General features: G+C 34.3%; 3 protein-coding genes across 3 annotated transcripts; 1 reads left to right on the top strand and 2 right to left on the bottom strand.

Moving 5' to 3' along the window:
- Positions 1 to 7641: 7641 nt before the first annotated feature.
- Positions 7642 to 12479, bottom strand: LOC106661778 (nucleolar protein 16). Its single transcript, XM_014385406.2, has 4 exons — positions 12281 to 12479; positions 8099 to 8207; positions 7888 to 8040; positions 7642 to 7797 (listed from the first exon to the last, which is right to left on the bottom strand). Exons 1-4 carry the CDS (start codon positions 12379 to 12381, stop codon positions 7660 to 7662), a joined length of 501 nt encoding a protein of 166 aa, XP_014240892.1. The 5' UTR covers positions 12382 to 12479; the 3' UTR covers positions 7642 to 7659.
- A 63-nt stretch (positions 12480 to 12542) lies between these two features.
- Positions 12543 to 15220, top strand: LOC106661779 (HIG1 domain family member 2A, mitochondrial). The gene is made up of 2 exons (XM_014385407.2): positions 12543 to 12982; positions 14675 to 15220. The coding sequence occupies exons 1-2, from the start codon at positions 12856 to 12858 to the stop codon at positions 14833 to 14835; spliced, it is 288 nt and encodes a 95-aa protein (XP_014240893.1). The 5' UTR covers positions 12543 to 12855; the 3' UTR covers positions 14836 to 15220.
- A 372-nt stretch (positions 15221 to 15592) lies between these two features.
- On the bottom strand, positions 15593 to 26941 carry LOC106661776 (condensin complex subunit 2). The gene is made up of 13 exons (XM_014385404.2): positions 26386 to 26941; positions 25964 to 26142; positions 23335 to 23517; positions 23172 to 23264; positions 22865 to 23104; positions 21243 to 21444; positions 20491 to 20676; positions 20168 to 20431; positions 19895 to 20105; positions 16538 to 16640; positions 16223 to 16420; positions 16047 to 16151; positions 15593 to 15982 (listed from the first exon to the last, which is right to left on the bottom strand). Exons 2-13 carry the CDS (start codon positions 26138 to 26140, stop codon positions 15749 to 15751), a joined length of 2196 nt encoding a protein of 731 aa, XP_014240890.1. The 5' UTR covers positions 26141 to 26142; positions 26386 to 26941; the 3' UTR covers positions 15593 to 15748.
- Positions 26942 to 27860: the final 919 nt, after the last annotated feature.

The raw sequence follows: 27860 nt of genomic DNA, 5'->3' as shown, positions 1-27860 counted from the left end.
GAGAATGTTATTGTATATTTAAGATTGTTTCGCCCTGATGATGACCTTAAAATAGGCCGAAAACTTGGCAGATAACATTTGAATATGTGTCTTTCATTCAGACCGTACCGAGATAACATATTTACAACTATTTATTAAAGAATGTGTAGAATAAGAGGGCTGATGGCGGAATATTGAGTATCCATCGACCCTCAATTAGTTTAGTTACATAATGTAGTCAGATACGGAGGATCTGACACGTAGAAGAAGGGTCATCCTCGTCCGATTAAGGATAGGACACACACGGCCAAAGCCCGCTTAAAGTGTACGGCATGTAGAGAAATGTTCGATGTGTCTCACCTATTGAAGGGTGCAATTCCTTGGCTCCTTATTAAGACAGTATCGGCAGAGGATTGCCACCCGATATGAGAACGTGCTTGAGCACGGCAGCGAGTGTCTCGGTCCTCTGTTCCGACTTTTGGACCAAACAGGGTTATTGTAGTGCATATAGTAATATAGTTTTGTGCCTCTAGCGTGTGTTGACAGTGAATGTAATTATTGGTGTAAATAGGTAATGCGAGAGGGGTGATGGATGAATATTGAGTACCTCATCGACCCTCAATTAGTTATTATAGAATGTGTGGAAGGTGATGGAAGAATATCGAGTACTCCACCACTCGAACTCAGTAAATGGTATGTAAATAGGAAAGAATGTATTTCGGAATGAATGAGGATATGAACGAGATTGGATATAATAACTGCATGCTTTGGATGCTGAATTAACCTAGCCGTTGACAGCACCTGGACCTCGATGGTTGGACGGAAAAGACCGAAGTCTACTCCCGGACTGCCAACAACCGACTTCTTAAGGCCGGTGATTCTTAAGGCCTGCCGGTAATTTATTATAAATTACAAAACCTGAAATTGCCGGTGACTGCGAGAAGTGATATGCTCAACTCTGCCCATGAGTATGTATGTAAATATATAAAACCAAAAAATATTTTAAAAATCGTCTCGTACCGTTGAAAAAATTCTAATCAGACCAAATCAATGCCATCCGTTTCAAAACCAAAAGTTAATCCAGTGAAATAAAACGAGTTATTGGAGTAATAAGCCAATAAAATCTTGGGATGTACGGCGTGCGAATGGCCAAAATGAAAAATTCTCCGTTTTTATTTATTTCTCGAATATTTTTGTCTGACAGGTGTCGGAATAAACAAATCTTCTCTCTTGTGTGGAAAGGCCAGTCCGAGGAGTTGGGAAAGGATTTCAATACTCGGTTGCACCGGTTGTGGCATTACTTTAATTCCAGGGTATGGTCGATGAACTTCATTCTGCTTCTTCTTCTTTGACGACCTATTGGAAGAAGTGGTTCCACATTCGTTTCTTTAACATCAACAACGAAAAATAAAGATGAAATTTTTCAACCAGGAAAATTAGTATCAAATTCAAAAAAAATCTTTTAATTCGGCTGTGAAAACGTTAACAGTAATACAATATGTAATGTAATTTAGCTGTAGTAATAAGAAAATAAATTATTACCATAAATCAGGCACAAAATAATCTGATTTTTTATACGAGTAAACCTGTTTGTATGAAATGTGTTTAAAACATAAAAATTAATTGCTTCTTTCTTATCTATTCCAATAGAGAAATATTATAAAGTAAAACGAAAGTTTTAATTATATTAGAATATTTTTAACAGTTGAAATTCAATATTTTCAAAAAATAATGTTCAACAAGTTGAAGTCTGTTAGTCCCTTTATGACTCGAACGTGGCGACATAGAGCGAAAGTAGGCGGACCAGAATGACCAAGTGTTTCATTTTACGAGGAAAATGTACGAGAAATACACTTTCAAAAATCGATGAGGGGCCGATCGAAACCGTTTGACGAATTAAAAATCAAAACTCTATTCTTGGATTCTTTCGAAACAAAGAAACTCTCCTTTTGTCTGGCGTAAATGATCGGGAACTTTTTCATAAGCGAGCCGACCGGATTGCAGGTTGTAGCTTTAATCTTTCTGTCACACTGACACCCACTTGCTGCGAACAATAACAATTGGCCCACACTTGCTTTGTTCCCGATGGAAAATCCTACTCCCCCGTCCAAATCCGTATGCTGTAAAGATGACATAAACCTAAACATAAATAAATGGCAGGATTTAAATTTTTTTTAAATAGTCAAAAGAAGTTAAGAATGAAATTTTTTAACAAAAATTCTAAACCAGTTGTCAGATAGTACGTTTTGAAACTCCCTTTTAGGAAAATAATTTTTTTGTACAAATTTCCAATTAACAACAAAAAAAATCCTAATCGATGAGATACCTACCATAAAATACGATCGGCTATTCCTAAGACATAATATATTCCAATTTACTCGGAAAATGTTTGTGATAAGTCGTTTCTGCGATTTCTATGAACCATTTGCATATAGATCGACATAAATCACCCCTCCCAAAACGGCTAATCATTTACCAATGATATTTATCACCCCATTGCATTCATTTTGATATTAAAGTCTCTTTTCCAACTTGGCACTGATACTCTTTTCTACCGCGGACCTAGATTTCCAACAAAAATTCCCCATTTGAATAAATTCAATACGAGTTATGTTTGTAAGGATATAAAACTGCTTTACAAATTCTAAATTATCTACACTGAATTCATACAAATTTATTTGTACAATAAATCCATAAATAGTTACCTGTAAAAAGTACACACATTATAAACCCAGGAAATTCATAAATATTACGTTGTTGTCATACTATAGGCAAACCTTGGAATATTAAAACCGGAAATGGCCTATTAGCTATACACGGTAGTAATAAAATCCAAAATAACCTATGAATCATTAATCTGATGTACCAAAGTTCAACAAAAAGCAGCTACTCAAACATTAGGCAACATACAAATACTAGCAAACTTATGTATCAAAGGGGCAATGAGGACAACCCCTACAAGTGCACTAGAAACTCTGCTAAACCTACCTCCACTGGAAATATGTATAAACAAGGAGAGGCTAGGAAAAGCTCATTTAGGCTCCAAAAACAATCAAGTTGGATAGGAACTAAACAATCCGGGCATACAACCATAATTAACAAAATCAGACACCCATTCTTAGAAATGAGGACTGATTATATGATCGCGGAAACATTCTTTATGACATCCTAAAGTCTCAACGGACCATAAAGGAGAGGAAGAATACTGTAGAGCATCAAGTACAATGACGGTATACAGATGGCTCCGAAACAAACGAAGGATCGGGCATTTTCTTTACAAGCCCAAAACATGAGCAATCAAATTCATTAGGGAAGCACACTTCGGTCTTTCAAGCAGAAATACATGCCATCAACGGTTGTGCCCTGGAAAATCTTAAAAGTGGTACACTGGCAAAAAAAATCCTCATAAGGTCTGATAGCCAAGCAACCATTAAAGCATTAGCAAGTTAAAAAAATCACATCAAAATTAGTCTGTGAATGCAACCAAAATCTCCAAAACCTGGAGAAACACAACAAAACAACTTCTTGGGTTCCAAGGCGCAGAGGAATTTTGGGTAACGAGAAAGCAGAATTTGCCAGAGGAGAATCTAAAAGACCATACATAGGCCCCAAACCTATACTTGGGGATAACAAACACAAATACAGAATCCTCCATCGCAGAATGGATCCAAACAAAACAAAAGCGGCGCTAGAGACAGTAAACTTACAACCCTCACCAAGACTGGCAAAATCACTGCTGCAACTGAGAAAACAACTACACAACATGGGCATATACAACGTTGATCCCATCTGCAGATTATGTAATGAGGAGGAGGAAACAGCCACTCATATCATCTTCGAATGCGAAGCAACCGCTCATTGGAGTCACTATTCAATATTATATATCATTCAAGCATTGTTGACAATCTATGATAGTACACCTTAGATTTATCAAATTTGCTCCCTCAATATTATTTATTCAGTATATTTTATGAAATAACAACCGAAATAGAGCATATTGACAAGAATGGAAAAGCCAAAAGGATGCAGTTACTCTCTCCGAGATATGTAAGAATGCCGAATACTGTTTGAAGAAATATAGTTACCAGGTTACAAAGGTAGTTAGGAATGTGAGAACATGAAAAGATTTCCCCCCAACACCAGAAGATCTTTTCCTCCGATACAATCCAACACATCGTATATTACTTGCGCAATAGCACATTAAATTTTATCATAGTAACATTTGTTTTATGTATAGAAAAGAAATAACATCTTACAATTTAGGGCTTCCCAAATCGTGATCCACCGACCCTAAGTAGGAGGTCCGCGGCGAACTTCGAGAAAATTAATAATTAACAAATAAACGTAGAATAATTAATAAAATTAAAAACTGAAAACGAAGATTTTTGTTTTATTTTTATTTATTCATTATATGTTTATTTTTTCAAACGAAAGCCAAATAAATAAGGTAAGCGAGACGGACGGGACAAGACTGATCAGTTTCCTAGGAATTTCATTGTTGATACTGGGGTCCTTCATTCATAATATTGATCAATAATTTTTTTTACTGTTTCATTTTTCTTTCATCTATACCTATTTCTATACGTAACGGATGAATCGGGTAAATGGCTAGAAGGAGGCCTTAAATTTATGCAGATTTTTTTAATCCTACGCTTAGTGCTTTCGCTTAGTGTTCTTCTTTTCTTGTTCTGTTTTATTTTTGTTTGTCTTTCCAATGTAATTTATTGGACAAGTTCCTTGCCTTGCCATTATCCTATTTTTTATTGGTTTCTTAAAATTCCGGAAAGTGTAACGGGCTGGCTTCGTATTCCTTCCGGTTGTTTACTAAATCCGCTAGGCTGGAGCTAAGAATTAGGGCCTGGGACTTCGCTTACTTGTATTTAGTATTGGGGAAAAATCGAAGTTATACCCGGAACTGCTGCTTCTGTAACACCCTGTACTTTTCCAATAATGTATAAAAAGCAGTTGTTTCTCGAAAATGTGATTCAAGATCAAACTATCGTTGAAAAGTTACTTACTTCGATATAGAAAGGTGGCTGAAGCCAGGATCTCTGAGGAAGAATGCATCAACTACACAGCCGGAAAAGCGCCGAATTGGAATTGATGAGGCGGAAGGACACCTTTCCGACATTACTGACGACAAGCAAAATGAAGAACAGCCTGCAGATGAAGCACCTCAGTAGGATCCAGCATGCTCAAATTCTACAAGCCTCCGAATATGTGCCGATCAAACGCCAGTGGAAGTGGAATACCTAAAAGGAAGTACCACGACAGCTACATAGATTTGGGATTTATTGGCTGACGAGGGTAAATCTCAGTGTGTAATTTGCTTGAAAATCCTTCCAAACAGTTCGATAGTTCCAGTTAAATTGCGTCCTCGTTTTGGAGGTACACACCCAGGTCCACAACTCCGGAAAAAACAGAGTGATTTTTCCCGAGGCACTGACGGGCTGCTTCTTAAACCTTCATTAAAACTCATGCAAAAACTGCTAATGAAAACTCATTAAAAGCGTCTATCATGATCAATTGTCGAGTGGCACAGGCAGGTAAAGTTCATACCATCGATGCAACCCTCATAAAACCGTGTGTTAACGATATTGTACCTTACATGCTTGACGTAAAAGCAGTAAAACTTATATGTTCGATGTCATTATCACACAATACTGCAAAAAAACGGATACTTAATTTATCAAATGATGTGAAAGAATTGCTGGTTTCTAGCAACCAACATAATTCATTTTTATTCGGAAATCGTGAGTTGCGGTCTGGTGTGACGTAGGTTTTAGAAAAACATTTTCTTTATCGTGCCAACGTTTCGATCTTTATTGAGATCATTTTCAGGGCTCAAAGTGTTTGTTTTCTGCGTAATTGTGCCATTTTTGTGTCGTGTTGAGTCACGTTCATACGAGAATGGCACAATTACGCAGAAAAACACTCTGAGCCCTGAAGATGATCTCAATAAAGATCGAAACGTTGGCACGATAAAGAAAATGTTTTTCTAAAACCTACGTCACACCAGACCGCATCTCACGATCTCCAACTAATCATTAACAAACGGTCACTAATCACCACACATAATTCGTTTTCTCCCTAAATCGACGAATCAATTAACGTCGCGGATTTGGCTATTTTATTGGCCTTTGTCCGTTATGAATACTCGAGATTTTTCGAGGAAGATCTCTTGTGCAAACCACTTCCTGCCAATGCAGCAGGTGAAAACATATTCCGTTTGTTAGACGATTTTTTTTACAAGTAACTAAATTCCATGGTTTAATTGTATTGACATGTGCAAAGCCGAACGACCGGAATAATTATCAAAGTAAAATATAAATCGAAGGATTGCAGCAGCAGTCATAGTGTACTCCACAGATATGCTTTGGCTATGAAACAAATACCAGCAACAATTTAAGAAAGTTTTGGATGAGTCTGTTCAAATTATTATCATATCAATTCGCGGCCATTGAAGTCAAGACTTCACAGTAATATGTTTCGACATGGGAAGCCTTCATCATCCTCTGCTTCTCCACACAGAAACGAAGTGGCAGTCTCATGGGAAAGTACTTTCATCATTACAGGAATTATGTACTGAAATCTTATTTTTGTTGATGGACCACAAAATCATATTGGCCTCTTAGCCCCAAATCTGCTCGCGTTAGCAGAATATTGCCCATGCCTGGTAGTCATTTTTGCTTTGAAAGGTATGTTTCTGTCTCCATAGGCCCTGTTCTATGCTAAATTAAATGCAAACTTTGCCTCTTCTACCTTTTTTCTTCAAACGTATTTTCAAGGCTAGCCGTGGGGTCAGTATCACACCCCCACGTGATGATATTCATTTACTACATCAACACAGTCTGACCCAAACGTCTATTGTTCTGCAGCTGCTCATCGGCCACCATTTTGGAAAATTATTGTCGATATTGAATTGTAAATGCCCCAGATTTTCGATATATGCACTAGATTATCAGCACACATTAGCAATTTAATATTAGTGCCTCCAATGCTCACTCCGCATTGCATGCCTTCCTCTAAATCACTGATGTATAGGGAGAACAGAAGCTCAGTGGACAACCTTGCTTTATTCTATAGCTCAGCTCACCTATATTGAGTCAGACCCATTTCAGTCCAGACCAATTGTTATCACCTCGGTGTACAGCCGCTTCAAGATGTGTGTGAATCTGATCAATACACCAATCTACAATAATTGACCAAAAAGTAAGTTGTGATCGAAGGTATCCAAAGCAGTTTTTAAATCAACAAAAAAGCATAGACCATATCCCGAGGTTTCCCGAGTTTTTTTTCTAGTTTGAATTTTGAATCAAGTCCAGTATGTATTCTCTATTTAACTTTGCCAAATTAAAGATTAAAACTGACAATGACTATAGTATGTATATATGCAACATGCATTCTAATTTCTTCATTATTCTGTATAATGTATCCAACATTGATTTATAATTGTATTATCTACAATGTATTATTCACACTTATATCATTTAACATTCAACTACCTACTAGAGTGTGGAGGTATAAGTAAGAAAAATCTAGAGGTTGTGATGGGAATGGTAAACATGGTAAAATCCCTATATAAAAAATAAAAAAATAAAAAATTCAAATATCTGTATTAAAAACTATATACAAAAGAATTAATTAATTAAACAATTCAAGTATGAATTAAAAATAATCTTATTGGTCAGCAGCTTCCTGTTTTTTACGTAAATATTCTTCATACTGTTCCGGAATTTTTTCAAAACGCTTAATCTTTGCCCTGAGCTGCTTGCTTGTTTCTTGAAAGCAATTTAACTTCCTGTCTCTCTCCATAGCCTGAAAATAATAAGATATGCCGTTTTTAAATAAAGCAAAAAGCAAGGCAATCTTTATGTTGATGTAAAACCAATAGAATTTCTCTGTTACCTTGTAATCGTCACCGTATTTGAGCAAAAGTTTAGTAAGCCAGTGGACTTGGCTGTTCGGCAACCGGAAGTTTTTTGGACCGCGTATTTTCGCTTCAGCTTCCAGCTGCTCGACAACTTTTGTCTTAACTTCTGGTTCAGGTTCCGTAGGTTCCTACAATGACAGTCCAAATTATATTATTCTGCATACATCTTTAGCACAGGTATCTTACGTCTTTCTTTGTAATTTTAACTGTATCATTGGGATCAAAACTAAGACCCATAACTGAAAGATTCGCTTTCACTGATAAACTTCCATTCCATTCACTTTTTACAGGCTCACTGAAAAAAATTGATTAAAATAAAGTTTTAAAAAATGGTAAAATAAAACATAAGTCAAAATGAATGAGTTATAACTAATTTAATTCTTGTTATACAGAAGGACTTTATGTTTAGCTATTCGTTGAGTGTCATAAAAGGGAAATAGCACAACTTTACGTTACTTTTTTCAATTTATTCTCAAATAAAAGTCCAAGAGCAATGTAAGGATTTACAAACCAAATATATTAAGGTGAGTTTTACTTAATTTCCCAAAATTGAGGACTTTTGTGAAAAGCTTGATTTTGAAGTTTAAGAGATTGGTGCAGTTCAGACAGTGTTGCTGTAGAAAGTTCACACCAAAGATTGTAGTACTAATTTACTTGAATTACTCTTATAATATTAAAATTTTGAGATTTTTGAAATTTTGAAATTGAGCACACAAATTTATCAAATTTATTTTACAAAATCACACAAAATTATTACAAATATATACCTACACAACTCAGCCATAAAATAGAAATAATTAAATTTCTTATACCATTTTTTTCAATAATTTGTTTACTTGTATATAACACAGAAGTAAAAAAGATGTACATTAAGACAACTTTTCTTATGTTTTAGAAAGTTTATTTAATAAAAGTGCAATATTAATGTCATCATTGGCAACAGTTCAACCCACGTGTGAACCAGTTTACGAAGTATTACTTTCAACACTTTAAAAAACCTCACCCCACAGACTAAGGGAAATGTGAACTTGTTCGTAAATTTACTTGTGCCTGTGCATTTTGTTGGGTTATTTTAAACTGTTTGTGTAAGTAACTTGGAAAAAACAAAATTATCTATGAATGTAAAATGAAAAGGATTGATTTACTGAATAATATATGTTACTAACTTAACCATAATTATTAATTATTGATTCAATTATTACACACTACACCTTGTAACAAAAATTTGTGCCTTATTTCTTTGTTTAAAACTATAAAAAATTTATTTTATTTGCACTTTTCTTTTTATCCATAAATGAACTTATTTGGGCAGTTAGACGTTTTCAGATGATTAGTAAATTTAGGTTTTTAATAAAAACTTAAAAATTGATTAACTAAATCATAAAATTAAAGCCTAATTCATGCTTTTTTGGTCAGGAATAATTCAAAAATATTTTACATGACGAAATAAGGTTCTTTCTCATCAGAAAAACACAATAATAAAGTAAAAAATAAAATTACTATTTCTTTCATCTAGTGTACAGTGTTTTCACTCCTTTACATTATTCCAGTTCACATCTTGGCTTTTTAAAGAGCCAAATATTAAATTTCTAGTAGAAGTATAGATTCCAGATATTAAAAACAATAGCCTTTTTATCTAATGGCTTCAGGTATTGTTATTAAACAGTTAAATAATGACACAGGCACATTGAAAATGGCGAAATGCCAAAATGCTTCTAGGTGACCACAGACAGACTAAAATGATCGGTAACCCAAATTTTAGGTTCATTGCTCTGCAGATAACATGAAGAATTCTCAGAAGTTAAACAATAACTAGATGAGTAGTAAAGAATATGATAAAGGAAGGGTGCCAGCATCAGTAGACCAAGTCATCTAAGAATCTAAGCAATAGAAACATGCTCATTCACTTAAGAATAACCGAACAAGTTCAAAAATATATTCAAATTTCATACGTGATGACAGTCATTGATGTGCTGACAAATAAATCCTTATATATTTACAATTTCTGACTATTTTCTGTTAATAATCGATCCAGTTGGTCACAGTAGATATCTGAATTAACAATTTAATATTATTAACAACAGTTTGTCCTGGATTTAACATCTTATTTTTAAAAAATTATAATTTCTCTCAGTTTTGAATGGGCAGGACTTGCTTTAGCTTATAAATGTGGCCTGTGTTAATTAATTTTATAAAATAGCAGAGAATCAATCTATTATGAGAGATGTATGTACATGTGTTAACCTTTCAGGACTAGTGACAAGTTATCTCATTTGGGTTTGCATGCTCCCCAGGCCCAGTAACGAGTTATCTCATCCTTGCAGGGTTTTTTCCTTTAGTGCCTTTTAGTGCTCAAGCTGGAGTCATCCATTTATTGGGTTGAGGTTGTATCTATTGTGTGGCAGACACCTCGGTACTGAATGGAGACCGACTATACCCTTCCAGTCTCATCAACATACCACCCTTTTTGCCCCTTTCTGTTCACAATCTGGCCTCTCTCAAACTTTTGCAAAATTGTGACACACTGCTTTTTCTAGAAAACCACTTGGCTACAGTATCTATTGGCACTATTGGCAATGTCCTTCTTTCATCTACCTCTCACCCCTGCCCTTCCCAGCCTTTTACCTTTCCTACCTCAGATTTTTCACCCCTTGTCCACGTAGCCTGTTTTAGTTTTACATTACTTAGGTTCACAATAATTTTAAGAATAATTTTTGTTTTTGTGAGATAAAAACAGGACACTCGTATTTTGATGTTTATTTTAAACTATATGGTGATTTGCGATCAGTCGTCTTTCTACTTGATGACTCTCCGGTAGTAGAGAACCTGAGGCTGGGTTCTACAAACTAGGCTATTCTCACGAAGCCATCTGATGACTATTTGAAAGCTCGCCCTTACATGATGGACTTTTTGGAGTTGGCTACCTATCAAGGAAGTTGTTAAATGGCAGTTCCGTAGTGTGGTAAGATCAATAAAATGATCCTTTCTAGCCATCATACATCATGGTCAACCACTACATTCTCTTCAATCAAGACCTCCGTGGTCCTAAACTGCTGCAGACCATCATGGATGGGACAGCATGGCAAACCCAGGGCCTTAGGCTACGTCTGTTGTTAGCGAAAGCATCTGCCCGGGTCTTGTCGACTTAAAACCATGCTTTTAAAACAAAAAAAAATTGAATACTAAAATTTATTTTTTCATCAAAGAAAACAAAAAACCAATTAACTCACTCAACAAGTTGACTCTGGAAAGGATACAATCGAAGTGATTTTCTTTATTTTTAATCTAAAGAGAGTAAAAAGGTCAGTAACATAAGAACATAAAAACCATAAAGGTAAACATCAAATTAATGTTGTGTCTACATTTTAGGTCAACTATTAAGCCCGCCACAAATTGAACCCAGCCCATGGACAGCACACACCTCGCCCAATGCCTAACATATCCCACATTCATTTTTTGTCAAGGCACTGCATAGTAAACCCAGTACAGACCCAAGCCAGCAACAATGGCCTTGTTTCGCCAAATTCTAGACTTAGAATCTGAGTCTGAAACTGAGGACCTTGTTTTATTGTGTACATTAACCAGAAAAAGGAAAAAATAAAAGAAATGCCTACTTAGGTGTGCAAAGTATTCGTGGAGAGTTTTTAGTGTCTGAGAATGCACTGTGGCTTCATCAGCGGCTTATCTATTATATACCTACACTATCCAAATAAATGTGAAAAAACGTATCGCTAAAAGGAAGTGACAAATTTACAACTGTATCGAAACAGCTAATGGGAAACACATCTGCATTCGAAAACTGATTCAAAATGGTTCTTCATTCTATAATGACAAATAGTATTTTTCTGTTGTATTAATGACATCCCACGGTTCATTTTCATATAATCAGGATAGCTTGGGGTCATACAATACAGGATTATCCTGTACAATTTCAATTAAACTTTTACCACGTTATATCGTTAACAGCAAGCCCAGGATTGTGAAGGACAGATAAAATCTGTTTGGCTCTCATAAACGAACCCACACGTGGTTGAAGTCAAACTGGGCTGACATTGGAGTGGGTTCAATACGCACCGCTCCACTAGAAATTGTATTTCAAAGAACACATATGGGGCTGAGCGTGTGGTGAGTTCAATTTGCAGCAGGACTAAATCTTTATACCTAGTTATTATGAAAAACAAACATATAAATACAAGTGTCGGGTTTTTGTCTTTAAGTGTATTTGTAAATAATTAATTTTTCTGTACTTTTGTAAATGCTAAATTGTAAATGAATGTTGCTTTTTTATTTTTTGGTTGAATGAAGTTATCTTATTTAAATAAAAATAGTATGTTCATCATGAAAGTTTAAGTAAACATTAATGCTTACCAGGTAATTTTTGGCCTCTTCTTCGATCTACAGTTCAACCTCTTTCGATTAACATCGTAGTTGTAAACTTTCCTTTTCTTCTGCCTCCTTATTTTTGTCATAATTGTTTTATTATTAGAAACTTTACAAGATAAAATACCAACTGTACTAACACGTGGTAAACAATGGTTAACAAACCTGAGGTTTTTTTAAGGTTAACAATGTTAAAATCTATAAAACCTTAAAACCTAAACAAAGACTGCTCATCTGACGTCTTGAATATCACCCATAAAACAAATTTATCTTTAAATTATAATTGAATGATTAATTTTTAAAATCATTAAAACATTTTTAGATATTTTATTCCTTTTGGTATATGGGCAGGATGATCTTTCGTTCAGCGATTCTTCTCAGCTTGTATTGTTAAATTTTTAAATTTGGCACCACACAAATTGAATGCCTGGTTATCAGCCCCCTTGGTGGAGCGATTTTTAATTCGTCAGTTGTTGAATCCCAGTATTTATATTTTTAATTATTTTCGAAGGTTACAACATTGTTGTTGGTAAATTGGTCTTTTTCTCTATTCTGCTTGAATTATGGCAACAGAATCTGAATTTGACAAGTTAGAGTGGATTCAACCCGGCGAATCGATCTTGGCCAACGAGGAAACGACGTTTGAAAAGTTTCAGAGGAAATTTAAGGAGAACCCATTCGTCCCTATCGGTAATTCATTATTAATATTTAGTGAAGTGTGTAAAGCATAAATCTATATAGAGCCTGAATTTTAGAAAGGAGAAATAAAAAAACAGTTTATTTATACCCTGACATTTCAAAATATATAAATCCTTGTTCAAAGACAAAAATCTGGACACGTATTTATTTGTTTATTTTCTGTAATAACTAGTTTAAAAGATTTGTTTTAGACTTGTCTAACTTTACAGTGTTACTGACATTTTTAGACTCTTTAGATTAAAAATAAAGAAAATCAGTTCAATTTCATCCTTTCCAGAGCCAACTTGTCAAGTGAGTTAATTCTCGCCCAGGACAATGGATAGGGTCGATTACATAACTACAAGCCCTAGGTGTGCCATGTTCTACCATCCATGATGGTTTACAGTAGTTTAGGGCCATTAGAAGACTCGATCAAAGAGAAGGTAGTGGTCGACTGTGATGTCCAATCGTTTTATTGCTCTTACCACATTACAGAACCGTCATTTAAGGTCTTCCTTGACAAGGAGTCAACTCCAAACAGTCCGTGACCTCTAAAACAGTCAAATACACCTATGAGAATAGACGTCTCCCAACAGGTCTCTTCTGCCGGAGTCATCGAATAGAAAGGCGACTGATCGCAAATCAGCATCTCGCTTAAACACGAACGATTGGGGTCTGTATTCTATGCACATGAGTGCAGATTTGGTTGTGGCGATCTGATGACAGGGACCATGTGGGAAGGAACAGTGACAAATTGTAGTTTGGCCATTTTGCCTTCCTTTAGTTCTGTTCTTCCTGGCTGTTTTGCTCTGTCACAGGTTCATTGGCCACAGATTTCATGAGGTCATCTCAATATATCATATGCCTTTGCTCAAATTGAATTATTCCATGAACTTGTATGTATATGCCCATTCTAAGTATTTTGATTTCGTGACAAAGATTAAAATTAAGATTAGAATAGGAGTCAGCTTCTTAACAAATGTGCACTGAGACAGTTTGTCTAGTTTGCACCTCCAGCTGTCTAGAGCAACTCATTAAGCCAAAACTTTTTTCAAGAACTCCTGTATCCTTCCGCTCCCAGGAGTATGAATCTCAGCCTACATAAGCCTTTCTCACCTAGAGATTTGTTCTTATTCCCCTGTCTCTTCTTCTTACTGGTATATGGGCATAGGCTCATTTCCGCTGCTCCAAGTCTATGGGTCTGAAGTCTGCAGTGCCCAGTTAGTTCACATTCCTCTTTCCTCTGCTACATTCCCATTGAATTGAGTACTTATTTTTAATCCGTTGTCTGATGACTGCTGGTTTGATATGTCTCCAAAGGGATCAGGGCGAACTTTCCTTGACCATTGGCCTCCTTGTTGTCCTTCTGCCCTGTTACAAGTTGTTAATTACAAGGGTAATTTAGTTGTTTCCAATGTCTCACAAGGCCTTGATGCAATCCCAAATGACTCTGGGCTTTTTGACCAACGCAGAAATTTCCACTTGATAGTTCTAGTAGATGCTACCTAACCTTTTAGTCCCCTTGGCATAGAGTTCAATAGTCTTTTTTTTTTTTTTTTAATAAATACCCATACTTAGTTTTAGTGTCAACTTGTCTTGTCAAATATACTTATTGGGTCAGCAATTTCAAGTTTAAAAAAAAATCCAGTAATTTCTTCTATAAATGTCATATCAGCATATAATCGCTGAATTTATTTTTTTCAGGTGCTCTTGCGACGGCAGCTTGCCTCTTTTATGGAGTCAGAAATTTCTACAAGGGCAACACAAAGAATTCACAGTTGATGATGCGGGCGAGAGTTGTAGCCCAGGGCTTAACAGTTGCAGCGCTAGTAGGTGGAATATTATTAGCTCCAAAAAGGAAGTAAACAAAACAATGTATATATGTAGTAATTTGTTTGAACAAAGTGTATTTTGTAAATAAGTAATAAATTTATTTGTTATTAATTAATTGTGTTTATATTTATATATAAAGTTAAGGTTTTAAGTTTGTATGCTCATTATTCACTTTTTTCATTGGATTGTGTTTGTTTATATAACCAAAAACAAAAGTCTGAACTAAAAAAAAATATTTATTTACACTATTAGTATAATTAACTTAAGTAAGAGTATAGAGCTATACTTATCAAATATTTCTTATTTACTGATTATCACTTTTTTTTGTTTCAATATTTTGTTAACTTTTTTAAGGCACATTATCTGTCAAATTAACATGGAATGGCAATTTTAACAATACATGGTCACTGACTTACAGCTTATTTTTATTTTTATGGTTACAATATCATTTCGATCACAAGTAACAATGGAAAATTTGATGAAGCATTTTTTTTACCAATGCTATAAAAATTAATTATTTTTATGTGCTATAGAAAGCAGAAAATTGCCAGAGACTCTGATTAATAATTTATAGCAAACTGTATTTAACATTCACTAAAGAAATTTTACACAATCAAAATACATATTCTACAACATGATGTCAAACATATTTGTATTTGTGATGTATTTTTTTGTTCAATCTCTTTTTTTTCTTGTTAAAGGTTTTTTTTAAACTATCTTTAAAATAAATATTTTACATGCAATTTAAAAACATAAACGGAATGAAAAATTTACACACACTATTTATACAAATTGCAAGAAAAGGTTAAATTTTGAGTTCAGTATCACAATTAGTTATTTATACATATTTACAGCTTTATCATTTTTCTCTGATGCCTTTCTTCCCTTTCTTTTAAATTGCAACAAACGAGATACAATTAGAGTAGTGCATTAGCATTTTTTTTTTTAATACTGAATCAAATTCATTTTGGGAGGTGAAGCCAACATGACAGTAACATCATGATACATGTTGTCACCCTCCAAGAAAAGAGCTTTTTCATTTGCTAAGTGCAGTAGTGCCATGTAGGCTATTGGAAAACTAAGCGCTTTCGCATCCTCCTTCGGGAGCTCGTTAAAGAGATTTAGATAAACATTGGAAAACACAACTTTTTTACTAGTTCTGTTCGGTCCTGGAACAATCTGTTGGAGAAACAAAAGTTAAAGATTTAAAAAAAACCTATTCCATGCAGAACTGTTAAATTACCTCTACATCTGAATCTAAATTGAGTAGTTTCCAAATTGTGGCTTTCAACACCTTCATATTTATTTTCTTTTGCGTCTTCGCGTAATCAATTTGTATTTCATTAACCTAAAGCCAATTAAAATATTTATTTATTTTAATTACATAAACTATATATATTAATGAAATGTTTAAAATACTCTGAATGGAGCAGGAATTAGATCATTGTCGGCTTTATTGTTGGAGACGTCATTTGTGTTTTCAGCAATTGACCCCGGCTCCAAAAGAGGTTGTGCCAAGTCGGAGCCTGGACTCAAAGGAGAATCATTGATAAGATCGTCAAAATGATCACCATCGCCTATCTCCTCTTCTCCTTCTTCATTAATTTTGAAGGAATTCTAAAATTGAATTTATTATTTAAATTTTAAATGATTGAAGATTATCCAATTACAAATTTCTTTGTACATATCCTAATTAGACATTATTTTTATAGCTTTTAAAGAGATTAAACTTACAATTATCGCCTCTTCACAATCCTGGTCGTTGCCTGATGAAAAATGAACTCCTAATGATTTGAAGTTTTTGTCAATATACAGTAGATGATTATTACAAAATAGGCTGTAAACAAAAGCTTTTTTAGAATTTTTTTATATATAATCAATCATATTGACAAATAATAAGACATAAAACCTAGAACATTCACAGAGTAATTTGTTTAATCAAGTAGAAACCCTCTTAACCCCGGCCTATTCCATTTTTTTTTTTTTTTTTTTTTCACTCGTTCAGCATACATATATATAATAGCTGACAAGTGAATCAAACATTGATTGTTTGACATTCCTTTCCTGGAAAATAAAATGGGGTGACACGACATTTAAGTGTGCTATTTGTTTAACGTGGAAAGCAGAACAGGGCAAAGGGAGGGAGTTTGGGACTTTTTTTATTCATGATTTTTAACCTTTTCAGGTCTGGTTTTAGGACGCTGCGTTCCCCTGCCTATACTCTTGGCCGCTATGTGACCCCTCCCTAGTCAGATTTATTTTGCATTGTGTATCTGAATCCAAAGCGTTTTCCTTGACTCACTCCTGCTCTGGTAAGATGTACCAATTTCATTTAAAATTTCACAGTACATTCCTCAGATATAGTCTTCAACAGAAGCAAATAAATGAAGGAGAAAACAAAGTTGTATTTAATTGAAAATTTATTTTTCACAAAAATTATTCATCATATATATTAGAAGATAATAATCAAAATCATGTACCCACAAGCAAAGAGATGAAAAAAATGTATATATAACATTTATGAAAGGGATTGATTCAGATAAAAATCTCTTATCTCAACTAATACCTTTCATAAATATTAAATGAAAAAAGTTAATTGGTCAATTGGGCCACGAACTGTAATGTATACATAACATAAAAACGACAACAAAAAATATATGAACATAATATAAAACTAAAAATGAAGCTACATACTGGTAGATAAGAGGCAAAAAATCAGAAAGACAGCAGGGTAGAGGGTTGGGAAAGGGAGGGGTGAGAGGTAGAAGAAAGTAGGTCATTCCGAATGTGACAGAAATATTGTGGCTAAATGGTTTTCTAGAAAAATTATTGTTGCAATGTTGCAAAGTGGTTCATTGATGATGAGAACGGAAAGGAAGGGTGTGGAAATTTTCCATTTATTGCCGACATGTCTGCTTCACAATGAATACAAACTCAGCCCAATAGATTCTGTGAGGGTCCAGCTAGAGCCCTTAAAATTAAAAAAAAAGTATGAATAATTTATCACTGGGCTTGCTGGGCAGCCTGGAAGCCCGAAAAAGTTAAGCTTCGGGGCTTTGATTCCCTCCTCTCAGTGTCTATTTTTCTGAGTCAATAAGATAGCAGGCGCTATTGTTTCTTTTTTCTTTGTCTGTTGCTTTTTCGGAGCATTTCTGCTAATTTCATGTGCGCAAATTCAGTTGATGCAGGTCAACTGACTGCAGATGATGATCGAAAAGCTTTCTTTTCGAGCTTCTGCAACGCACTCACATTGGGATTGAGGTCTGGAGACAATGGGAGAAATCCCGAAATCGAAAAACTGTACCAATAAGATACCTGGTTTGTGGGGATGTATTCCTCAATAATTCCAGTTCATAGTACAGTTTGTCCATAAATCCCAGCCAGCCCAAACCATTAACCGCCTCCTCCAAATTACACTGAATGGAGCAGGAACTGGGGTACTGTTCTCTCATTTCTGTTGATAAAGGCCTTGCTAAAACATCTTATATTTCATTTAGGATCAGGCGGGCACTATGGACAGGGTTCCGTCTTGCAGCAATAGTAATTTTTCTGTCCTCCCTTAATGTTGTAATGCACTGAGATACAGTACCAGACTTACTATTGGCACTTTCAGTCTCTTCATATTGGGCTAAAGCCCAGAAGACGATGCTCTGAGAAACGCCGACTGCCTCTGCGATATTCAGTGACCTCAATGACTCATTCTCACAATAATAACTTCTGGTTCAAGCTAGTCTTTCCATGGTTAATGGTAATACAACTGGATTAAAATGGAAAAAAGATAATAAAGGTATATGTTTACAAAATGAATACTCTTCATGTTTATTATTCTTAAGTAAATCCGTTATTAAAAATGAGGATTAACATTTTTTTGTGTTTGGTTTATATTTTCTATTTTGTTTTAGCCAACTAACAAGAGTTAATTAAAATTAATAGAATAAGAACAAATTACAAATATCGCTATTCATTTTGGAGTAGTTTACATTTCATTATAAAGTAAAGACAATTAATTGCTGAACCTTTATCATAAGCACTATGTTCAGTAGGAACACCACAAATTTTAAAAAATTTAAATTTTAAAAAATTTAAATTTAAAAAAAAAAAAGAGGTTAACATAAGTGGATTTCCAGGAAAAACAAGATTATGAATTATAGCAGTGTGTAGTAGAACAAACACGAAAAAATTGAGACAAGGCTGAGAGAATAGTAAGAAAAACGACTCACTCAGTTTCAGAGATCGGTAGCAGAGAATTTCGTCGCAGCGGGGGCCCCTGATGGCGGATGCAGATGCAAATATTGGACGAGAACTGTTACTCCCCATGTCTCAGGCAGATGCAGGAAATAGAATTGCGGAAATAATAGTTGGGAGAAAAGAACGGCGGAAAAGAATAAGCAGACCTGGGTTGAAAAATGGCAAGAAAGAAAAGTAGTCAACCTTGTATTACTTTAAACAAAAGAACGGCGGGTTTAACCGACCCTTTTAAAAACAAGCAAATCAACACTGTCCATCTCTGGCAAGAGCAATGAACGCTCGTCTGAGTCAATACCATCAATCAGCAAGAATGTATGCTTTATTATTGAGTATAGGACACTTTCCATTTTGTCACTGTCCTATACTGCCTTCTAATCACCTATCAGTATTTGAGAAAGGTTATCATTGGATTGTTTTATAAGACTGTTTTATTGAGTAAATTATTTATTTACGCAAAAGCTGCTGGTATTACAGAAACTGTGATGAAAATCCTCATCGAATATTCAAAGAATTATCACGTTGAAAAAATTAGCCATTTCTTGGGTGCATAATAGGATCCGACAAAAAAAAAAATTGAGTACGTACAATCAACCCTTACATTTCATGTGTGACAAGAGATTTTTTTTTTTTCCTAGAGCAAAACACCTTAAGCTGAGGAGGTTTTATGAAATTAGCCCGAAATACATTCGTCTAAAAAATTAAAGCATTGAGTTCTTTAATAAAATAACACCAATGTTCATGGATCTAATTAAGTTTCATGTTAAAAAAATAAAACCAGATACACACAATTATAACAATATTGGAATAAATAATTCAATAAAGTTAACAATTATTAGATATTACCTTAACATTTGTTTCTGCGTGTAATGAATATCTTCAGGCTCGCTGCATTTCGATTTATTCCACATTTTCAACGTTTTTGTAGCAAGTGTGACATTTATACTTTCCGAGTAAGCTTTAATTATGTCTTCAACGTTTTCCATGGATAAATCGACACCTTGCACTTTTCTTGCAGGTTTTTTAACATCCTTCTGCAGTTTCTGACCAATTTTCTCTATAATAAAGGTAAAAGTTTTATAATTTGAAATATAGTTTGATTTTTTTTTTTTTAATTACTTGTCGATTGTTTGATTGACCAGTGAGATGGACCACTCCAAAAATTGACTTTGCTGTTGTCAAAGAAACTGAATTCATCATGCTCAGCAGAAACAAGCTTGGTCATTGCTTGTACTGAAAATGGGGCCACCTTAGGAACTGGCGTGATGTTTTTGAGCTGGACTGAATTCATGTGATGCACAGTTTCATCGTCTTCCATACAACAGTCATCATAATCCCCACAGTATTCCGGCTCGTTTATTGCCGCAACCATATCGTCGTTATCTTTAAAATTAATTTTAGGTTAATTAAAAGATAACCAATTTGTTTATTTAAAAAATTACCTGGTTGGCACCTGAGTTCATCTTGTAAAACAAGCTCATCCGCATCATACATCAGATCCTTATCTACTTCTCTTATTTCTGATTGGTTACCCTCGCCGATCAAGGCGAAAGAGTTGTACATATTCTTATAATCAGCCAGGTATAAATTAGGATCAACACTCACACGTTGCCCAGTGTATCTTGGGCCTAAACATTACACACATTTTTAATTTTTCCTTAAATTAATTATTAAATATGTTAATTAGTTATTAATTATATATTTATTGACAATTGATTATTTATTATTAATTATTAATAANTGCCGACAATAGTGATAAAACAAAAATTGAATTTGTATTTTTTAATAAATATTTTCCATAACAGTTTCTTTAACAAAATTCAATTCTAATAATAAATAATTAATTATTTAACACAGCAACACGCTTTAAGTTTATCTTGTTCAACAAAGTTTTAACAAACAACTATTACACTTTTTAATTAACTTTTATTAACAACACAAGAAGATTAACATTTAAAAGTTTATTACAAAAAAAAAATAAACAAAAGTTAAAGTTTAAAAATAAATAACAACAAAAAAGTTGAATATTTGGAAGTTTTCATTTGCCTGTTCTTACTGATAGTTTAAGGTACAACAAGAAAGTTTGCATTTAGGCAAAAAAACACTAGACTAATTAGAAAATAAGCATAAAGATTAAGTACCAAACTGCTTAAAATGTCATGTTTCAGATCAAATAATTTCACAGCATCATTACCTAATTGTAGACTGCGGTTGGACCCAGGATCTAGAGAAGTCGTAAATACAGGTCCGTTCAATAAAAGTTCTCCTTCCGGATCTGATATAGGACATTCGAGAAAGTATTCAATATCATTTGTGGGGAACGTCTTAACTTTAAATGAGCTTTCGCCCTCCTGATTTTCACTTTTTTCCAATTGTTGGTCATCTTTGCACAGCATCTAATCACAGAAAACAGAATATATTTTACAAAAATTATTTTCATGAAAAGGTTTTGTAAAAACAATATTTAACATTTATGTAACTGGTAGAATCATTGTAAGAGCAAACCTTTTGTTACAATGTCTACTCTGGACAAGTCTAAATTCTAATTATACAAGTTACCAACAATTAGAATTATTGAGATTGATATTTGACTTGTAAGATAAGAAAAATTCATATGCATATTGTGACCTTTCTCCATGTGGTCAGCGTTGTGGTGATGGAACTGTAATTCTCACCTCACGGAAAACCACCTCAACAATACAGATAAGCGCAAAACAAAGGACGAAAATAAACATACTGGAAATATTTGAAATTACAAATAGAGCACATTCAATACTAAAAACTTGTGAACACACAAATTAACAACAGCTCAGATACAAACATTTACATCATTCAAAACACTATACAAAAGAAAAAGAAAATGGACCGATGATCACAAAGATCAACCGGAAATCCGAGAGATTCCAAATTTTCTTGCAATAACCACCTTATTTTTTCTCCTTACTCCACTTCATGAATCAAATTAAGATTTTCACTCACTGAAAGAATTTCTAGTATGGGACTGTGGTAGCCGTGTGGTCATGGGTTCATTTCCCAAAATCACCCCTGGCCCTTTTTTCATGCTACCCTTCCTTCCAACTACTACTAATATGGTAAAACAAATAAGTACATACTCTAGCTAATAATTATAAAGCCATTAAAATAATAATAATAATAAATAATTAAAAAATATAAAAAATTATAATTATAAAAAATAAATAAAAGAATAATGTTTAGTTAAAACAAAAAATGGCTATGATGGAGTGATATATCAATTCAATAATCGAAAAGTTAACATACTTTATGAATAGAACCATCGTTTTTGAATTAATTAATATTTAGGTTTTATGAAACAATTTAATAACAAAATCTTACAACTTAAGGAAAACCAAATATTCAAATAAGGCAAGATGACTGAATACTGCAGTACAATAAGTTATTTAATAGAGGGTAAAAAAAACTTCTAAAAGTAATTTGATCGATGGATGGTGACACTAAAGAGTTCAAGCACAAATCAAAACAGTTTTTCTTTGTATACAATTCTATTCACTGGTACTAAAACTATTGATATTTTTATATATTATAAATTAACATCCATCAAACAAAATATAGATTTATGAACTGTACTAATTAAATAAGGACATTTGAGAAGCTTATCATCAATGTTTTAATCTATTAAAACTTTAAAAATGAGGCAAGATTAAAAGTTCTTTTTACGATTACATTAATTGCTATGAACAATATATTTGTTTGACTATTAATTACATAACAATTTTTTACCATATAACTATAAAAATTCACTCTTGACTACTAATAAAATATTTTTGTTATTTGTACCTTATCTAACTGAAGTTCGGAGAAATCACTGTTCCTACTTTTTTTCTTCTTTTTGTTTGCCTGATCTTCCTCTTCTTCAACATCTTCTTCTTGTTGTTGTTTTTCTTTTTCATTTTCGTTATCATTATCATCCTCCTTAGTCCACTCTTTCCCTGATATCACTTTGACCATATCAGCATAAACTTTGTCAACCCGGTACGAATAAATTTTCGCACTGGCATCGAGAGTACAGCTCATAAGCTAATCAGAGAAAAGACATTATTTCCAATTTGTATGAGTTTTTGTATCATTCTCTAGTGATACTCACAGACAAATTTTCAATTTTCTTCGACTTATTCAAAAAAATCAGCTTCATATAGTCAATTATCTTGAGTTTAAATGCATTTTTACAATTTACTTTCTACAAACAAACAAAATTATTTCTTAGTTATTATTATAATTTTTTTTTTTTTTTTAACCCCGTCTCATACATTTTGATTGCATAGCTGAATACAGCGGGAAAAATGTTCTTCCCACTGATCTTTTGAAAAGTTGTTTGTGGCGCTAAAAGGAGTTTTCTTTGTCTCTTTCTGTTGCACTTCCTCCTTCTGTTTCCTAGCTTCCTCCTCAGCAGCCTCACGCCTCGCCCTTTTTTCAGTTTCGTCATCATTCTCCTACAAAAGAATATATATGTAAAAATTAATTTAAAAAAACTTCCATTCTTATCAAAGTACTTATGACATTATGACAATTAACAATACATTTTTATTATTGTTATATTACCTCATTTTTTAAGGAATATTCCAACTGAACATTTTGGAAATAAAAACAAAATAATTTAACTTTAGCTAAGTGAAAAATGGCTGTACATGTATTGTTTCCCTAATTTAATATTTTATCAATCAATTACCGCAATAAAAATAAATAACAAATATTTTCTAATGGTGGGTGTATTGCTCAATAAGATCTATAAAGACCAGATCAAATGGCAGAAGTAGGCTATCGAGAGATATCAGAACCTCGAGAAGAAACCCTTGCTTTTTAGTTTTCTTAAATGGTAGTAATGCAATCCACCAGATCATAAATGATAATTATTGCCTGTATTCATATTTTATGAAATTGTTAACTCCTATTGCAGTAAACTATTTTTGAATAAATAATTAGTAATAAAGTGCAGGGGTATCAGTGGCCGCAACAGTTTAGGCGTTGACACAGGGCTCATCACAATAAGATAAAGGTTGATGGGAAAATAGAAGTTTAGTATAAAGAAACAGAGCAAGAATGTTTTTCGAAAAAAAAAAAAAGAAGAAGAAGCAGCGGTTCCTTCAATGCCGATCATACAAGTAAATTATGACAGTAATCGTTCTTCTTTCATCCAAACAAAGAAGACAGTAGTATTTTCTCTCTGGATTAGGCTAGTAGTGGTACATATGTGGCACCTATTAACTCTTTTGTGGCATACAAAACTGCTGATCCATTAGACAGTGGATTAGAGTAAGCCCTGTGTGCCATGGAATTAGTCCAAGGTAGATGCAAGTGAAAAAATTCATCAAAGGACCATCGCACGACTACTAGATCTAGGGAGTGTTAGGACCAGAATACTTTTATTAACTGGACACTGCCGGCTCCAAAAACAGTACAGAGTGGAACATAAGTACATATACAAGCCTTGCAGATATTGTTAGGAAGAAGAGACAGCAGAACATGTCCTCTATTAGTGCAAAGGCTTTTGTAGGCCTGTGAGAAGATAAGCACAGGCCTGAAGTACAAGAAAAAGCTTTGAGATGTGGTATGGTATGGTAGAAAAGGATACTAGGAAGCAGGGTTTGTATTCCCTAGGCACTGCAGCCTTCTGGTTTATTGTACCTTCCTAGTTCCTTAGTTCAGTCAATAGACTCAATCCTTCTTCTTAGAAGTATCAGGTCATTGACTGTTGCTGCTGTAATTTGATTCCTTAAGTTTTTTCCGTACGTTAGGTTAAACCTCCATTGAGCTGTTGCTTCGCATTCGAAGATGATATGAGTGGCTGTTTCCTCCTCCTCATAACATAATCTGCACATGGGATCATCGCTGTATATACCCATGTTTTGCAGATGTTTTCTCAGATGCCAGTGACCAGTTAGTAGTCCTACCACTCCTCTGAGTTTGGCCCTCTCCAATTGCAGCAGTGTTTTTGCCAGTCTCGGTGAGGGTTGTTTCATCATAAGTTTACTATGTCTAGCACCCGTAGAGTTTATCCACTTCTCCTTTTGTTTTGCTTGGATCCATTCTGCGATGGAGGATTCTATATTTGTTTTTGTTATCCCAATAATAGGTTCGGGGCCTTGCATGGCCTTGCAAGGTATGGTCTTGCAGATCCTCCTCTGGCCAGTCTGTCTGCTTTCTCATTACCCAAAATTCCCCTGTGCCCTTGCACCCAAGATATCATGAGGTAGTTGTGTTTCCCCAGGTTTTGGAGATTTGGGATGCATTCACCGACTAATTTTGATGTGATTCTTTTACATGCTAATGCTTCAATAGCTGCTTGGCTACCTGATCTTATGAGGATTTTTTTGTCAGTGTAACCTCTTTTAAGATTTTCAGGGCACAAGCATTGATGGCATGTATTTCTGCTTGAAAGACCGAAGTGTACTTCCCTAATGAGTTTGATTGCTCATGTTTTGGGCTTGTACAGAAAGCGCCTGATCCGGTTCCTTCGTTTGTTTTGGAGCCATCTGTGTACCATATCATTTTATCTGATCTCCTGGGTTCTTCCTCTCCTTTATAGTACATTGAGACTTATAGGAAGTTGTGAAGATTGTTTCCAGGATCACGTAATCAGTCCCTTGAGATGTGGTAAAAAGCCTTATGCTTAATGAGAAGCTCTACACAATAATGGAGATGCCCAACAGGCCTGGTCACATAAAAGGTCACATAAGGATGAAAAGGTGACTATGCTAATCTTAATCTTAAACATCATGTGGTGTATAGATGAATAATCATAACAGAAGCTAATTTTATTATTAATATTCTGAGGTGTAGAATCATTAGAATTTTCGCAAAACTTTAATTTGACACTTCTTAATGTTCAAAACAGACACAAGTTAGCATTGAAGGTTTCATATGTTAAAATTTACTTACATCACCGATGTACTCGTCTCGCTCTTTCGGAAGAAGGAGTGACCGTCTTTTTCCCAGCGACTGTCTTTTTGTCTCATTGTCAGATACAAGAAGGCATTCGATGGCAGTGTCAGTGATCTGAACCGGCTCTGCAGAAGGTAGTTTCTTGTTCTCCTTGTTCTTTTTCGGCCTCATCATCCCTGCAAGTCATCAGGCACAATAATAATTATAGTAGATGATGGGGTTTAGTCTGCAAGTTGGTGAACTCATGTTGAACCAGCACACGGGCACTACTGGGTCTGTCTTTTCGCAGGTTTTTGTTTGAGTTATTCAATGATCAAATGAATAACTCAAACAAAAAACCCGCGAGTGAAGACAGACCCAGTAGTGCCCGTGTGCCGGTTCAACACAATAATAATTTTTAAACAAAAATTTTTACTCACTATTTAAATAATCTTACGAACTGGTACTTTGATCAAGCTGGATTCTGGGCTAAATTGAACCCACTCGAGTATCTAGGAAAACGACGCCGGTTGACATTTTTATTTACGACAGATACAACTGGTATGATTTATGCGAACGAGACCTACTTAACACTTTTAAAAACATGTCACATTGGTATAATTAAAAAAAAAACTCGAGTTCTTAAAAGATTTGTAGATTGCCAGAATAACAGTATGTTTTGTAAACAGCTAACACCCGAATGAAAACACGAAAATTTTTAGTTGTAAATTAGAACAATGAATCAGGATAATCAAATTCTATAATCAAGGAAAAAACTAGAGGGGATGGACGTTAAAGCAGTACTATCGTTTGAAACTTGTTTCTAACATATTAACGGAAATAGAAATAAATACACTGATTGCCACAATGCCAAAGCTAAGGACTATGTTGTAATATATGTTTCAGTTGTATCACAAATGTTTTCATGCTCTATAACTATCCAGTATGTTTTCCCTCCATGTACATGTCTCTTGGAATACTTGGTTTATGGTTACTTCACGCAGATCACAGACTCGTTCTTTTAGATCATCGTTCATCGTTCACCTTTCATTTTCCCTCCCTTTTTCAAAACCTTGCCGTATTTAACGGTTTTTAACTTTGACTTTTTGAATCATAAAATTTTTGGTATTTTTTATCGATAAGTTTGTAACAGTCATTTATTTGATAGGAACAATTAAAAAAAACCCTGGCACAACAGCCAAGCGTGTACACACGCTCCCTGTGTTCAGACTGCCTCTAATAAACGGAACTTTTTATTTAAAACAGGAAGAAATTCTGCAGACTACAGACATCCAAAAAAGATCGAATGAACATGTATTCTGCAGTTTGTGCAACAGTAGACTTTTCTTGAGAAGTGATATTTTTTTTGCAGGAGAGAATGTTTCTGGCCCCATAAACATCCGTGGAGGAATAACACCCAAACTACCCCCAATACAAAAAAGTGGTTCAAAGGTACCATTTTTAAGAAATCAAACAATCAGTTGGGTTCATATGAACTCATTCCACTGTTCATCAGTGCCATCGTGTTGTAGACTTCATTGCACTGCTCTAGACCAAAATTAGTATTTCTCATTTGTTTAAATAACGAGAAGCGGTCAGGAATGAAGTATTTTAGAAAAACACCTTTTTCATTTGTTGCCATTTCGACCTTTATTCGGGTCATCTTCAGGGCCTGAGAGAATTACAAAACATATTGATTGGAAATAATACAGATATAATACATAAATAATATAAATTTTGAACCAAGTATTTCATACTCACATAAAGTATATTTCTATGTTGTATAAAAATTACTTCTAAATGTGAAGTAAACTGTTAACTGGTTATGGTAATCACGGCTGCTCTGGAAGCTAGAGAAAGTCCTCCCATTTAAATACTATCTGATCCTAAAATCATACCTAACCGATAGCTACAC

This window comes from Cimex lectularius, unplaced genomic scaffold (genome assembly GCF_000648675.2).
Source record: "Cimex lectularius strain Harlan isolate CLEC.00 unplaced genomic scaffold, Clec_2.1 scaffold34, whole genome shotgun sequence".
NCBI lineage: Eukaryota > Metazoa > Arthropoda > Insecta > Hemiptera > Cimicidae > Cimex > Cimex lectularius.
Note: the sequence above shows the minus strand (reverse complement) of the source record. Positions and strands in the feature narration are given on the sequence as shown.

What these genes read in the sequence shown, in the direction of transcription:
- LOC106661776 (XM_014385404.2), bottom strand. Translation starts at nt 26,140, where the DNA reads ATGATGAGGCCGAAAAAGAACAAGGAGAACAAGAAACTACCTTCTGCA. An exon ending in CCGAACTTCAGTTAGATAAG is followed by an intron (nt 21,445 to 22,864) that starts GTACAAATAACA and finishes TTCTGTGATTAG; the next exon opens with ATGCTGTGCAAAGATGACCA. An exon ending in ATTGTGAAGAGGCGATAATT is followed by an intron (nt 16,421 to 16,537) that starts GTAAGTTTAATC and finishes ATTCAATTTTAG; the next exon opens with AATTCCTTCAAAATTAATGA.
- LOC106661778 (XM_014385406.2), bottom strand. Translation starts at nt 12,381, where the DNA reads ATGACAAAAATAAGGAGGCAGAAGAAAAGGAAAGTTTACAACTACGAT. An exon ending in TTAAAATTACAAAGAAAGAC is followed by an intron (nt 8,041 to 8,098) that starts GTAAGATACCTG and finishes CTGTCATTGTAG; the next exon opens with GAACCTACGGAACCTGAACC. An exon ending in AATACGGTGACGATTACAAG is followed by an intron (nt 7,798 to 7,887) that starts GTAACAGAGAAA and finishes TATTATTTTCAG; the next exon opens with GCTATGGAGAGAGACAGGAA.
- LOC106661779 (XM_014385407.2), top strand. Translation starts at nt 12,856, where the DNA reads ATGGCAACAGAATCTGAATTTGACAAGTTAGAGTGGATTCAACCCGGC. An exon ending in GAACCCATTCGTCCCTATCG is followed by an intron (nt 12,983 to 14,674) that starts GTAATTCATTAT and finishes TATTTTTTTCAG; the next exon opens with GTGCTCTTGCGACGGCAGCT.